The 16,017-nt window shown below is 45.6% G+C and overlaps 1 protein-coding gene across 3 annotated transcripts in view; it reads left to right on the forward strand.

Moving 5' to 3' along the window:
* The window catches only part of PGAP2 (post-GPI attachment to proteins 2), a 50,804-nt gene extending 36,766 nt beyond the window's left edge, over positions 1-14,038 (forward strand). Inside the window, exons 3-7 of one of the 3 annotated variants that reach the window (XM_043999185.1) lie at positions 1,406-1,584; positions 10,325-10,577; positions 10,846-10,952; positions 13,231-13,339; positions 13,778-14,038. In XM_043999185.1, the coding sequence (XP_043855120.1) occupies positions 1,406-1,584; positions 10,325-10,577; positions 10,846-10,952; positions 13,231-13,339; positions 13,778-13,908 (779 nt within the window). In that variant the 3' untranslated portion in view covers positions 13,909-14,038. The remainder of the gene's footprint in view (positions 1-1,405; positions 1,585-10,324; positions 10,578-10,845; positions 10,953-13,230; positions 13,340-13,777) is intronic. The other 2 variants (XM_043999183.1, XM_043999184.1) reach the window with 2 other exon arrangements.
* The last annotated feature ends 1,979 nt before the right edge of the window (positions 14,039-16,017 follow it).

Raw genomic sequence — 16,017 nt, forward strand, 5'->3', positions numbered from 1 at the left:
CATTGTGAATCCAGGAATCACTGCTTGAGCCCAATCTCTGCTCTGCTAGGTGCAAAGTGTGAGTAACTTACCTCCTGGGAATCAAGGGCAATCCCACAACCAATGCTGTTCCCCTGTTAGTCTGGTTTCCTGGGGCTAGGGGCATCTTCTCAGTATAGGGCCTCCAGCTTCCATGGCAGGTCTTAGGCCCATCAGACACTAGTGGAAGGGAACTGCACTCCCTACCCTAGCAGAGAGTAGAACCCTGGACTGAAAGTCAGGCCTTCTAGTGTCAGCTGTGCCCCTTGACTAACTACATGGCCTTGGACAAGTACCTTTCCTTTCCTGAGCCTTCAGTTTCCCTCTCTGTAAAATGAAGGGATTCTCCTGGATAGTCTCCAAGATCCATTTCAACCCTGTTCTATGCTTTTATGATTCAAGAGAGAGGGAAATCAAGGCTAATTTCGTCTAGACTCAAAGGCTGGGCAGCAATAAGCTCCCAACACTAGTCCTTATCCCTACCAAGAGTAAGACAGTCCAGGCTGAGTGAGGATGTGTGCCTCTCTTACCTAATTCAAAAAAGCTTGGCAAGAGGAAGGACTAAGACTCAGAGAGGTAGGGGGCCAAGCCCTGGGGCCCTGGCACCCAGCCCAGGGAGAGACTGGTAGAATAAGAGCTACTGGGCCATAGCTTAGATCTGGCTGTGCTTGAAGGTGGGATGGGACAGTGGGGGCGGCTCCTTTGATGCTTCTTCCCCAGCTGCTCTCCCAGGCCACTCCATGGTCAGTCTTGCATGCTGAGCAGGAATGTGGTTAGACCAGATTAGATGGGACTCCTGCCCGAGTTCCCACTTGGTACCCTGAGACCCTTTCTCCCCTACACTAGCATGATCCAAGGGAAGGAACTTTAGTGTAGAATGGGATCCAAATCCCTGATCTTCCATTGACCTGTTTGGGTAAGTTCTTTCCCAGTCTTTGAGTCTCAGTTTCCTTCTCTCTAGAATCAAGAGTTAGATTTGATCATCTGAAGTCTCTTCTAGCTCTTAAGTCTATTCTATACTCTCTCTCTGTCTTTGTCTTTTCTTATAAAATGTCCCTATGTTCCTGCTTCTCTTTTTCTCACCATTTCACATTGTATCTCTTCTATTTCAATCTCTGTGTATCTTTTTTCTCTTATATACCTCCCCAGTCTTTTTCTGTTTCTATTAGTCTGTCCTTTTCTCTATTGTTCTTTTTTGTCTATCTGTCAATATGTATATGTATTTCAATCTTTTCCTCACTGAATCTCTGTCCATTTCTGTTTTTCTCTTTCTCTTTCTTTCCACTTCTGCCTCTCTCCCAATACTCTACAAGAGTCAGGTTCCTTGAGTCCCAATCTCAGTAGTCCCACAGGACGTGGTCTCTCCCCCCTCCTCATGTCCCCTCAGGCCCCCTCAGGATGCTCCCCACGGCCTCCCAGCCCCTGGACCCTGAAGGGACTGTGTTTCGAATGCGCTTCACTTCCCTGGCCTATTGGGTCATCAGCTTCCCTGTCTTCGGCTTCTTCTTCTGCATCCTCTGGTCCCTCTTCTTCCACTTTGAATACACAGTGGCTACTGATTGTGGGGTAAGTGCTGGGCCATTGGAATGGGAGTGGGTGGGAATGTTCTACCAGAAGGGAGGAACTACATACAAAGAGCTGCTAGGGAAGGTGAGAAGGCTCCAGGTACTTAAGAAACACAAAAGGAAGCAAGAAGAAACTTGGAGAGGGGCAGGTACAAGAATTCTATGCCCTTCTGTGCCTGCCCCTCAGGCCTCAAGACCTGTCCTGCCTCTTGTCAACTCATCCCTACATGAGGATGGCACTCTCTTGGGGGAATAGATCCTTGTTGCAGAGAACCCTGGTCTGAGAGCCAAGAGACTGGGTTCTAGCCTTAGCTCCTAACTTACTCTGTGACTTTGGGCAAATGTCTTTTTCCTTTCTGGTCCCCTCTTCTATAAAAGATGATTAAACTCAGTGATCTCTGCTGTTCCTTTGAGCTCTGACATTTCTTTGTTCTACAGATTCTTAAGATTCGGTGATTGAATTCAATAAACGTTTACTAGATGCTGACTGTGCAAGCCCTTCTACTCCATGCTGCAAGTGCAGTGATTAAAACCAGCACAGTCTCTGCTCTTAAGAAGTTTATAGGCTGCAAGGGACATCTGTACAAATAGCTCTCTGGGCTTTTTCCTGGCTAGATGGCTTCTGTGGTATTCTTCTGTTCTTGATGCCACATTTTAGGAAGTACATTGATAAACTAGAGAGTAGCCTCAGGAATGGAAACAGCATAGGAAGGAGCCAAGAGAGACTTCACCTAGGATATTTTCAGTTGAAGGAATTAGGAGTGTTTATACTGGGGAAGAGAAGACATGTGGAGTGAGATGTGGTCACTGTCTTCTACTATTTGAAGGACTATTATGTAGAAGAGGAATTAGATTTGCTCTGGTTTTTTTTTTCCTCCAAAGGACAGAACAGTAGGCGAAACAGTGGAGCAAAGAGGTAGAGAAACAGGTTTAGGCTTGTTCAAGAAAAAAATCCCTACTAGAGCTGACCAAAAATGAAATGGGCTCCTTCAGGATGAAGAGGTTCCTGGCTCTAAGGGAAGTTCCAGGGTGAGGCCTGATGCTGAAGTCTGAAAAGTCAGCACTACAGTCAGGAGGGGAAACTGATGTAGGATAGACTACAAGGCTTTTTCTCAAAGGTCAACAGCACCTGATCCCTATAACCTTCTTCTCCTTTCTTCTACTACTATCTCTGGGATATCTCAGCTTCCTGTTTTCCTTCTCTATATACAGTATGATAGGGGTGTGTTCTCAAGGGTGTATTCATGAGGGTCAAGAGAGTATATAGATCAGAAATAATAATCTAGGGGAGTCATTAGACAGGCATGTAGAAGAAATGTGCCCAATCACAGATAGGAAATTATCTAAATTTTCTCTTTTTTTTTTTTTGCAGGGCAATTAGGATTAAGTGACTTGCCCAGGGTCACACAGCTAGTGTCAAGTGTCTGAGGCTGCATTTGAACTCAGGTCCTCCTGAATCCAGGGCTAGTGCTTTAATCCACTGTGCCACCTAGCTGCCCTTCTCTTTTCTTTTGAACTAAGTTTTCTCTAGTCTTATCTTTGCCTGTGTTTTTCTCTAGACCTGAGTGTCTAACTCCAAGCTGGTCCCAGATAAGAATAAATTTTCTGCACCAGAACATCCCCAAGTGGTTACTGCTTTGCCAAAATGAGTGTACTGGATCAAGCTCATTGACACATTTTACAATCCCTGTTTTACTCTCAGTTAATCAGCCCTTTCCTTTTATGAAAGGAGAAACTTCCCATCACTTAAAAATACACTAGAACACCCATTCTAAAGTCTAAACTAAAGTATACCATATAATAATGGAGGTGAGATTAATTTTAGGTGAGGGAATTTGGAGAAGACTTAATGGAGGTGGTGGTACCTGAGCTGGGCCTTTAGCTTAGTTTAGTTTTGGTTTTTTGCTGGGCAATGAGGGTTAAGTGACTTGCCCAGGGTCACACAGCTAGCAAGTGTCAAGTGTCTAAGGTCTAATTTGAACTCAGGTCCTCCTAAATCCAGGACTGGTGCTTTATCCACTGCGCCACCTAGCTGTCCCCCTTTAGTTCTGAAGATAGATAAGGAACACATTCTAGTCATAGGGAACAGTCTGCACAGATGTACTGAAATAGGAGAAGGATCAGGGAACAGCTGGTAGTCCAGTTTAGATGAAGTATATCATATATGAAGGGAATCAATGTATTATGAAGCTGGAAAAGTAGGTTGAGGCCATAACATGAAGGGTATTGAATGCCAAACTGAGAAATTTGAACTTTACTTGGTAGACAATGGGGAGCCATGGCAAGGTTTTTCGTTGAGAAGGACTATGTGACTAGAGATGTGGCAACTAGGAAGAATAGTGAATAGAGCATTGGACTTTGTGTCAGGAAGGCCTGAATTCAGGTCCTGACTCAGAGACTTAGAAGCTGTATGACCCTGGGGTAGTCACTTAACCTCTATTGGCCTCAGTTTCCTCAACTGTACAGTGAGGGTAGTAATAGCACTTACCTCCCAGGATTATTATGAGGATCTAATGAGTTTTATCTGTAAAGGGCTTTACATACAAATGCTAGCTATTGTTGTTCTAGATTCCTAATTGTTATAACCTTCCTAATCTGTGCATTAGGAAGCTTACTTAAGCAGTATTTGAAGGATATATTGGAGGGAGAGACACTGGAGGATAATGGAGAGAAGATTGTCTAAAAGGTCTGACCTTCCACGCAAGGCTTCTAGGCTTTAAGAAGAGCTCTAATAGAGGAAGAGGCAGAAAGAACAGAATTTTAGGCTGGAGTAGGGAGTGGGAACATGAAAAGTGACCTCTCCCTTCACTTTCCATAACAAAAAAATACATCCCCTCTTCTGAGCAAATCTATGCTTTCAATACTTTGTTGTTCAGTCATTCAGTTGGGTCTGACTCTTCATGACCCCATATGGAGTTTTCTTGGCAAAGACACTGGAATGGTCTGCCATTTCCTTGTCTAGTGCATCACCTTTTGTCAGAACTCTCCACTGTGACCTGTCTGTCTTAGGTAACCCTGCACAGCATAACTTACAGTTTCATTGATCTATATAAACCCCTCCACCCTGACAAGGCTATGATTCAGGAGGGGTTAGTTCCCCCTTATGTCAAAAATGTTCTGAAGCCTTCCTCCTCCCATATGAACCCCCCCATTCTGTGCCAAATAACACAGTGAAAAAGTCTCTTCTTCCTTCTGTCTAAGGCCCTTCCCTCCCCTCTTTCTCCTGGGTCCATAGTCTGGTTGGGAAGATGAAAATTTCACACAGAAGTAGTGTGGTCCCTAAAAGATGTAGGAGCTCAGAGGAGGGAGAGATCCCTGAGGACCTGGGGGGTGGGGTGTAGGATTTAAGGTTGTAAAAAGAGGTAGGGAAGGATATGAAGATAAAGGCTTTCTGGGCTCTAAGTAGAAAGATAGATATGAAACTTGCAGGTTATATTTGTAAGGTCAATGAGTTGTCCAGTTTAGCCAAAGTCAGGGAGGGCAAATGAATGGAGCGTGAGAGGATGAGGCAATACTCAGGAGGTCCCAAAAGCCAGGCTAAGGAATATGGACTCTCTCCTATAGGTTATGAAGAGCCATGTTGAGGGGGACAGGGATATGATAAGATCTAGGCTGTGGAAAGATGATTCTGGCTTGGAGCAGAGGGGGGATAATGGGAAGAAGAAAGCTGCGGTGATATAGGTGAGGGGTTGTGTGGATAGAGCAGAGAGGGAATGGATGGGGAGAGTTAGAAAGGGAGAAGGGACAGGCCTTAGGACTCACTAAGTGTTGGGAGTGGGGAAGGAAAATGATCTTTAAGGTTCCTTTTAGCGCTTAAGTTCTTTGGTGACTGTGAGTCAAAGATAACTCCAAGGATACATAATGTTTGTTTGTTGGGTTTTTTTTTGGTGTGAGGCAATTGGGGTTAAGTGACTTGCCCAGGGTCACACAGCTAGTACGCGTTAAGTGTCTGAGGCCAGATTTGAACTCAAGTCCTCCTGAATCCAGGGCAATGTCTTAAAATAAAAGAATGAAATCTCTTTTGGTAGAATTTCAGGGATAATACTGTGGGGGAAGAGGCAGTAGGTGAGGGGAGTGGAAGGGTCTTTTTAGCCAGATAGTGCTCTCTATTCTCTACTCTGCCAATCTCATAGTTAAATTGATCTCAATTTGAGGTTGAGAAGGATAATGTGGGGTAATTATACATAGAGCCATGTGAAGAGGGGGAGAGAAAGAGGACTTCAATATGTTATGTAGTTTATACCTAATAAAGCAGTTCAATACAATTGAGAGAGCACTGGCTCTTGAATCAGAAGAACTGGGTCCAGATCTCACCCCTTTCAATTTCTACCTGTGTGACATTGGGCAAACCAGTGTGTGGGCCTGAGTTCCTCTATAACTTGATGGGGTAAAACTAGATATCTTCTGAAATCCCTTCCAGCTCTAGATCTATGACCCTATAGATTGAATTGTGCAAGAACCAGTTCTATGTAGAACACTGGGTTACATGTGGCAGTGAATGGGGTTGTTAAAAATCACAAAGTTTATCTAAAATGTGATTTGTGCCTTTAGGAACTCACAGTGTTGTAGGGGGACAAAACAGAAACAAAGCTCACTGCAAGACACACTAATATGTGACAGGTACATCACAAAGATATAAGAAAAAATGGGATCCCAAGGAAAAATCATTATTGTTGAGGGATCATGGGAAACTTCTTGGAAGAACTGGGATTTGGGGGTAAGAATTCAGAAAGATCTCCCTTTTCTTCCTTCATTCAGAAGGATTCTCTATATCATTCCCCATTCTCTCTTCCTTTTAGTCTCTGGAGAAGAGGTTGCTAAGGACAATCCTTCTACTTATGTTACTGATCCCATCCCTTCTGACCTCCCTTGGCAACTTGCTTCTTCCATCATTTCCTCTCTCACCCATCTTTGATCTCTCTTTATCTACTGGCCCTTTCTTTGCTACTTAAACCTTGCCCAGACCTTTTTTTTATCCCCCCGCGGGGCAATGGGGCTTAAGTGACTTGCCCAGGGTCACACAGCTAGTAAGTGTCAAGTGTCTGAGGCCGGATTTGAACTCAGGTACTCCTGAATCCAGAACTGGTGCTTTATCTATGTGCCACTTAGCTGCCCCTTGCCCAGACCTTTTAAAAAACTTCCCTTGACTCCACCTTGTCCTCGAATTCTTATCATCCTATATGGTTTCTCCCTTTCACAGCCAAATTTCTTGAGAGTGTTGTTTACCGCCTCATTATCTTATTTCCCACTCACTTCTCAAGCTTTTGCAATCAGGCTTATAACTCCCCACTGAAAATGCTCTTCAGATGTTACTAACAGTTTCTTAATTGCTAATTCCAATATCATTTTTTCTGACTTTATCCTATTTGACCTCTCTGGGTTTTTGTTACTGTTGACTACTCTTCTTTCTGAATGCTCTCTCCTCCCCTTGTTTGCTTCTGTCACATTGCTCTCCTTAGGGACTCCAATTACCTCTCTGACTGAGCCCTCTAAGTCTCTTTTGGTGGATCATCTGCCTTCTCCCACCCCTAAGTGTGAGTATATTTATTCCAAAGTTTTGCACTGGGCTTTCCTCTTACTTTGTACCTTCCCTTGGTGATTTTATCAGCTCTCATGGGTTCAGTTAGCATCTCTATGCAGAAGACTCCCAAATCTCTATATTCAGCCCCATTTTCTGTCCTGAACTCTAGTCACACATCACTGTCAGCTTGCTGACAGTTCTATCTGGATGTCCTATCAACATTTCAAATTTAATGCTTAAAAACCAGAACTCATTATTGTCCTCTAAATCTGCCCTCCCTCCAAACTTCTATTTGAAATTTTCAATTGAAGGTATTACCATTCTTCCAAGTTACTTAGGTTCTCACTCAAGGAATCTTCCTTGACTCCTTCCTCTCCTCCATCCCCTATATCCTATCAATTTCCAAGACTGGTCAAGTTCTCCTCCATAATATTTCTTCCATCTGTGATATTTCTTGTATGAGAGACAATATGGCATACTGTGTAGAACTTTGGATCTGCAGTTAACATGACTGACATTTAAACCTATTGCTGATAGTTACTAGCTGTGTGACCATAAACAAATTGCTGAGCCTCAGTTTCATCATCTGTAAAACAGGGGTATCTGTATCCAGAGGATCTGTCTCAGAGGTTGTTGTGAGGATCAAATGAGATTAATTCATGTAGAAATGGCAGTTATTTTTTATCAGCACCCTTCTCACCACTCACATGACCGCTATGCTGATTCAGGTCCTTATCACCTCTTGCCTGAAGTATCGCATTAACTCTCTCTTTTTTTTTTTTTTTTTGGTTTTGGTGTGGTTTTTTTTTGAGGGGCAATTGGGGTTAAGTGACTTGCCCAGGGTCACACAGCTAGTAAGTGTTAAGTGTCTGAGGCCGGATTTGAACTCAGGTACTCCTGACTCCAGGACCGGTGCTCTATCCACTGCGCCAGATGGCCGCTCCTTGCATTAACTCATTGGGTCTCCCTGTTTTCAGTCTCTTCCTTCTTCATTGATCTTCCACACAGTTGTCAAAGGAACATTCCTAAAATATAAGTTTGACCATGTTGCTCCCCTTCTCAGAAATTTCCAGTGCCCCTCTTTTGCCTTTTACACCTCAGCTGGGCAATTAGGGGCTTCTACAACATGTCTCCTGACTACCTTTTCCACCTTGTTTTACATTGCTCCCATCATCCATCTCCATGATTTTGCATAGACTGTCCTTCTAGACCTGGAGGGCACTCTGTTCTCACTTCTGAGCTTTCAAACCTCCTTCAAGACCTAGCTCAGGTATCACCTCCAACTGGAAGCCTTTCCTAATTCACTTTACTCTGCCCCAGTGTTAATATTCTCCTTTTTCAAAATGTGTGGTCATTATGTATTATGTAGGATATGCTACTAAGCCACAGTGCCTCGCATATAGTAGGTGCTTAATATATGTTGACTGATTAAGTCAGTGTTATATCCTACAAGAAGAGTGTAAGCTCTTTGAAGGCAAGGAATTTTTCAAATTTTAACTCCTTTTTTCCAGTACCCAGAACTGTCCCTTATACTTTTTTTGTGTGTGTGAGGCAATTGGGGTTAAGTGACTTGCCCAGGGTCACACAGCTAGTAAGTGTCAAGTGACAGAGGTCATATTTGAACTCAGATCCTCCTGACTCCAGGGCCGCTGCTCTATCCACTGCGCCACCTAGCTGCCCCGCCCTTATACATTTTTGAGAGGGACTAGATCTGTGCTTTCATGTGGGGAATTTGCAATGATAAAGTTTCATCCCTTGATTTGCAACTATAGTCTTTTTTTTTTATTTTTTTTTTTGGTGAGGTAATTGGGGTTCAGTGACTTGCCCAGGGTCACACAGCTAGTAAGTGTCAATCGTCTGAGGCCAGATTTGAACTCAGGTACTCCTGACTCTAGGACTGGTGCTCTATCCACTGTGCCAACTAGCTGCCCCACAATTATAGTCTTAAGAGACTTGCCTAGATCCCCAAGAAACTTAGTAACTTCCCTAAGGTCATATAGCCATTATGGGTGAAATTTGAACCCAGGTCATCCTGACTCTGAGACTAGCTCTCTATGCACTCTAACCTGGCTGCCTGATTTGCACAGAGTAAGCACATAATAAATGTATGTTGAATTGAATTGAAAGAAGAATGGGGTAGAGAGGCCATTCTAGGCCTGCAATATGATGTGAACAAAGACACCGAGGCAAGAGAGCCTTCTTAGGGAGACAGAGAGGAGTCCATTTTGGCCTGATCATACGGTACAGGCAATGATAGGATTGAGATTGGGATTGAGATTTGGCACTGAGATAGGATTATCAACTGAGATTGATATTTTGAGAATTGATATTGAGATTATTTTAAATTATATTAAATATTGAGATTGATAGGAAGTGAGACTGGAAAGGAAGATATGTGAAAGACCACTCTCCTCCCTATGGTCCCATCTGGAGGCCTGGGAATATATGATAATGATGATAATAATAATTTATCTATTTCTAGCTCTGTAAGATTTACAAAAAGTGTTTTCCTTACAACATCCCTAGATGTAGGTAATGTGAGCATTATAATCCTCATTTTATAGATGAGGAAACTGAGGTTCAGATGATTCATCAAGGCTGTGTGTCTGATTTGGGGTGGAGGGAGGAATGGACAAAGAGGCATACCTGTATTGAGCTCCCTGCCTAGTTGGGGAGATGGGTCCTAGATTTTGTGAGAGAGGGGGGAACATTCTGAGAATAGCACTGGATGGTTGAGAACCATGTAGTTCTTCCTGTCAGGGATGCAGGAAGTATCATCATGGGCTAAGGTGGTAAGGGAAGGCTGCATCAAGAAGGTAGGCCTTGAGAAAGACACTAGTAGTAGTGATAACAATAAAGCATTCTTAAATTTTTATGCATCAGTGACATGTCGGGGCAACTGTGGGCAGCAGTTTTGTCTACGATGGTGCTCTGAAAATGGTGATGATGATGGTGCCATCTTTGGGACTGATTAGTTGTGTGGCTGTAAGCCAATTATATCTGTTCCCTGAGCCTCAGTTTCTTCATCTGTGAAACAGGGGAAATAATCCTTACATTTAGCTATGTATCTCATAGGGTTGTTGTAAGGGAAATACTTCGTTAAGTGTTTAGCCTATTGTAAGATAGAGTGGCCATGTTTGTTTGTTTTCCCTGGAGGTTGAGCCTCTTGGGGGGCTCCTCCAAGACCTGGCCCACTCCACCCCATCCCTCTTTGCCCTAGGTGCCCAATTACCTCCCGTCGGTGAGCTCAGCTATTGGTGGGGAAGTGCCCCAGCGGTACGTCTGGCGTTTCTGCATCGGCCTGCACTCTGCCCCCCGCTTCCTGGTGGCCTTTGTCTACTGGAACAACTACCGGAGCTACCCTTCACCCTGCTTTGGCTATGAGCAGCTCTGCCTCCTCAACTTGGGCCTCAACCTCATGGAAAATGTGGCCCTGCTTCTACTCACCTATGTCTCCTCCTCAGAGGACTTCAGTATGTGGCCTCAACCTGGCTTTGGGAGTCCCCATTCTGTGGGGGAGACATGGCACCTGTCCTCATGGAGCCCCCAGGCTGAGGGGAAAACACTGCCCCTTCCCTCAGGGAGTCACACTCTTAAGGGGGAGACATGGCCCCCATGTTCAGGGCACCCTGAGCCTAAGGGTTTTATACTTGGAGGCCTGGGATGAGACGGGGACCCTTACAGGGAGGGTCCTTTGATTGCAGGGGAGTGGGAAAAGCTCATTACTCCCTCCTTCTCCAGCCATCCATGAGAATGCCTTCATCGTGTTCATCGCAGCAGCTCTGGGCCACATGCTGCTAACGTGTATTTTGTGGCGTCTGACGAAGAAACACACAGTAAGTTTTGAGGTAAACATCACTGCTCTCTCTTTTAGGATTTGGGGACTTGATAACTGGGTTTGGGCAGGATAAGGGATGAGGCAACAGCTTAGGACTGGGAGGGTGGAATATAAGGGACCAAAGGGCATGGGATGAAAAAGTGGGAACCCCCGAGGGATCAGGAGATCCAGTATAAGTCTGGGTCCACAATGGGGTTTGGGTACTGAGGCCATGGGGAGAAGTAGGACAAGTCAGAAGCCAGAGATACTGGGAGTCAAGGATTTCAGGTAAGAATTTGGTGGGGGAAGCACAGAACCCCAGGAAATGTGTGAAGTTGGATAACAGGAATGACAGAACTTGGGAGAACTTGACAGAAAGTATTTCTACTTGGGGTATCTGGAGTTTCCTAGATTTGCGTTTCCTTTAGCCTTTTTTTTTTTTTTTTTTTGCTGGGCAATGAGGGTAAAGTAACAGCTAGTAAGTGTCAAGTGTCTGATGCCAATTTTGAACTCAGGTCCTCTTGAATCCAGGGCCAGTGTTCTATCCACTGCACCACCTAGCTGCCCCTTCCTTTAAAGCCTTATCAAATGTTCTCTAGCTCTTTGCTGGAATTTCTGTCTCTCTGCCTAAAGTAATTTCTGTCTGTCTCAATATTTCCCATTCTTTCTGGTTATCTCTTAAGCATCATTTCATCTTTCTGACATTCAGTAACCTCATCTATGAAGTCCTAAACTAGGTACAAGCCCATAGGGTTGTAGTATGGTAAACAATTTGTCAATCTTAGAAAACATGGCCATTAAAGAAATATATATATATCCTGGGGGCAGTGCAGTGGATTCAGGAGGACCTGACTTCAAATCCAGCCTCAGACACTTGACACTTACTAGCTGTGTGACCCTGGGCAAGTCACTTAACCCTCATTGCCCTGCAAAAAAACAAAAACAAACAAAAAAGAAATGTATATCCTGATTATCACCATCCTTTTCAGCTATCTTTGAAGATCTCTGGCTATCTATGTATATTCCACTGTTTCTGATCATTTCTGTGGGTCTCTGGCTGCCTCCCTCTGGCTCTCCCTCCCTTTGCCAGATCCCTCACGGAATCAGCTTTCTCCCACTCTAAAATCCTATTCTCTTTTGTCTAGACTAAGGGCATAGGTGGATGTGGCCACCAGAGGGCAGTGTTTTCCTGGCCAGAGTTTTTTGGGTGGGGGTGGAGTGGCTCCAGGCCAGGTTGGGGAAAGAATAATGTCGGTGTGGAGGCACTGAAGCCCCTGGCAGAGAGAGAAAAACTTCTTTCTCTGCCCCGCCCCTTGTCCCCCGACTCCCCACTGCCCCAGCTCTGCAGAAGCTAATTGCACAATGGCGGTTGGGGGTTCTCTTCTGCCCCCAAGCAACAAGACTTCCTCCAACTCCCCTGCTGCACAGGTCTTCCCCTGGCTTTGAGGGAGGCAGGTGGTCCTATTGTCTGGGACAGGCCTCCCATCGCCTGAACCAAAGGCTCCAGGAACTGGGATGGGGGTGGGGTATGGGATGGAGAGATAGATGGAGGATAGAGAGATGAGGGGATGGGGAGATAGGTGAGGGCAGACACATAGGATGGAGGAATGAGGAGTGTCGATAAAAAATGGGCAACAGAGAAATGGAATGAGGAGATGGGAAGTGCAAGGATTGGAAGATGGGAGATTAGGGAAAGGGGAAATGGGAGCATGGGGAAATATAGAGATGAGGGCATGATGAAGACCTAGATGACTGTACAACTTGGGCCCTGGAAGCCATAGGGTAGGCCTCCACATTTGAATGACAGGAAGGAATTGGTTGGGTGCAGGCGGGTAATGGGGGGAGGGGAATGTGGCTGCTCTAACGGCTCCTCCACCCCCTCTCTTTCCCCTGTGGTTTCCTCCTTCCCCAGTAACTGCAGAAGAGGGAGTCCTAGTGGCAGTGGCTCTGGGTGGCTTAAAAGGTGTGGGAGGCCAGTACTGGGGCCAGGCTCAGGGAGCCCAGAGTTGAAGGAGTACCCATTGAGATTCAGGCCTGGGGTGGTACATGGCTCAGATTCTGTGGGTTCTCTGGAAGAGAAGGCTCTCATGAGGCAAGGGAAAAGCAACAAACATATCTTGTATGGTTCTCCACCCCTAGCCCGCAGTGCATACACAGAAGAATGCTTATGCCTACTTGTACTGAATGCCTGCTGGGGTTGGGTACCTTTGTTCTGGGCATTGGGGGTGTGAGAAACCACCTTGCCCTTGGGGGATCCCCCTCCCCATTAGAGGACGCTCCAAGTAACCAGTTATCTATCTGTCCCCCAGGAACGGAAGTCCTACAGCTGGAAACAACGACTTTTTATTGTCAACTTTGTCTCTTTCTTTATGGCCCTAGCAGTCTACTTTCGACACAACATGTACTGTGAGCCAGGAGGTGAGGTTGGGGCCTGGCCCAGGGTTGTTCCTGCTGGTGCAATGGGCAAGGGAATGATCTGGCCTTTCTCCAAAGGAAAGTCTGGATCAGAAGAATGGTGGAGACCACCAGAGGGATATGGTTTCTAGTTTAGTGGTTGTGTTTGATAGAGGGTATGTTGATTCATCTTGCTGATTGTTGTACCTCGTGGTGGAAAGAACCCTGGAATTGAATCAGGACAACTGGGTCCCCTTTGGGGAGCTTGGACAAATCACTATGTCTCAGCACCTTAGTTTCCTATTCCATAACATAAGGGAATTAGATCAGAACATTCTCTTAAGGTCCTTTCCAGAACTAACTCAAGATCTTATGTTGGTCACCTAGGCTGCACTGGGGTGGGTAGTAGGCAGGGCTCTCTGGGCTGCCTGGTTCACTTCTCTTCCTTCTCCTCACCCTCAGTGTACACCATCTTTGCGGTCCTTGAATACACCGTGGTTCTGACTAACATGGCCTTCCACATGACTGCCTGTTGGGACTTCGGGAACAAAGAGATGCTTATTACCTCTCCAACAGAAGATAAAAGATTCTGAGCCCCACCTTCCTGCTAAGAAGGCCAGGCTGGGCATGTTGAAGAGGGGACAGAGAATGCACTTCTTCCCCTATCCTCCAGATTTACTCACTCCAAAAACTGATGGAGAAAATATAGAACTCTAGCCCCTAGCCTTTTCTGTGTCCTTTCTCTGTTGGGCCCTGGGTGGAGGGAGAGAAGAGAAAAGATGGGGCTAGAAGGGTCAGCCAAGAGATATCTCGGTCCCTTGCCCCAGGTTCCTCCCTCCCCTCTATTCTCCCAACCTCTGTCCCATGGGCATAGTGTCCAGCTTCAGGGAGGGTGTGGAGCCTAGACATCTTTAGGATATAGCAGATCAGCTCGCTGGGATTAGACACAGGGAGGCCATGGATGGAGAAGGAAGGGGAAGAGCTACCTCAACCAAATGAGACATATAATCAGCCCTAAAAAATCTCCCTTGCACCATCACTACAACATTAAGTGCTGGAATACTGCCTACTGATACTACCCTTTAGCCTCCTTCCCAGAATGGTGAGTTTTCCCCTTTTGAATTGCCCGAGTGTTGGATGTGGGATCAGAAGTCAGTTCACCTGGGTCTAGTGTTACTGCTGTGTCATTAACCTTCTCAGATTATGTGACCCCTAAGGCCTCTCCCACCTTAACACTGGTTATCCTAGCTACATTTTGGGGTGTGGTGATGTTACAGTATGGTTTGCCCCAAGTGGGGCCCTACTTCCTGGGTGGCACCAGATTATCTTCATGGCCTTCACTTTCCCCATAGAACCTGTCCCAAATAGTCTGAATTTCTTCTTTGCCTAGTCCAGACTGGAATTTATGATAAACAACAGATGGACAGATATACCCAACCCTGAGTTTTCTGGGGTACTTCTGCCCATCCCTATGAATCTTCTACTCATCCTAACTCTGGCCTATTTATTTCTATCCCCAAGGACTCTTTTCCATTCCCACCCGCAGCCCTACTGAGGGAATCCTTTCTCCCCCTCCAAATGTCATCTTGTTCTGTAGAATCACTTCCCCCCTCCCTAAGGGACATTGTGCTTATACATTTAAGGAAAACTTTTTCTTTTTTGGCCAATACTCTACTTAAGCTGGTAGCATGTGTCCTGGGAACATTGAAGGTTGGGGAATGGCCCTCGTTTTCAGTGAAAGAACTGAGTCCTGTGATAGGTACCTAGTGTCCATAGGTATAATTGGAAGCATTAACATGGCAGGATTCCAGGGAACTAGGCCCCCAATTAGAGTGGCATCAAGTACTCTATGTTCTAAGGCCTTTTTTTTTTTGGCTTCGGGGCAATGAGGGTTAAGTGACTTGCCCAGGGTCACACAGCTAGTAAGTGTCAAGTGTCTGAGGCTGGATTTGAACTGAGATCCTCCTGAATCCAGGATCAGTGCTTTATTCACTGCACCACCTAGCTGCCCTCTATCTCCCTGTTCTTTTAAGATCTCTGTGGCAGAGCATTTTGTTGCCAATATGGGATTTGAGGTTGTTTTCTGGCCTTCCTTCAGGAAATTCTCCTGGTCTGGCTCTAAAACCTATAATGATCGCCCTTCCTTCAGGCTAGAAATGCACAGGTATTCAGCCTCTTGGGTCGATGACAAGATTAACAACTCTTTGGACATTTACAGGTAGCCTGGACCTGGTGCTCAAGACCCTTGGCCCTGGGGAATATGGAGAGTCTTTATGCTTCAAATTCTACTTATTGGGAGGAAGAAGGGATAGGAGAAGGGCAGAGTCAGGGTGGCAGAAGGCTGGATGTCCTGGGAAGGGGGAAAGCTCAAGATAGGAGCCTCTCTCCACCCAGGGTCATTCTCTAGAGCTGCTCCTCACAGCTGGCTATGGCTGCACCTGCCCTACTGTTTAGAACTCTGTTAAGGAAATGGTGTTTGGGGGTGGGAAGGGAAATTGATGACTATTAATAGAGGCTCTTCTATGGACTTGCACCCTTGTTAAAAGTAGCTTCAAGGGGCAGCTAGGTGGCACAGTGGATAGAGCACCGGCCCTGGATTCAGGAGGACCTGAGTTCAAATTTGGCCTCAGACACATAACACTTACTAGCTGTGTGACCCTGGGCAAGTCACTTAACCCCAAATGCCTCACCAAAAACAAAAC

This window comes from Dromiciops gliroides, chromosome 3, assembly GCF_019393635.1.
Source record: "Dromiciops gliroides isolate mDroGli1 chromosome 3, mDroGli1.pri, whole genome shotgun sequence".
Taxonomy (NCBI): domain Eukaryota; kingdom Metazoa; phylum Chordata; class Mammalia; order Microbiotheria; family Microbiotheriidae; genus Dromiciops; species Dromiciops gliroides.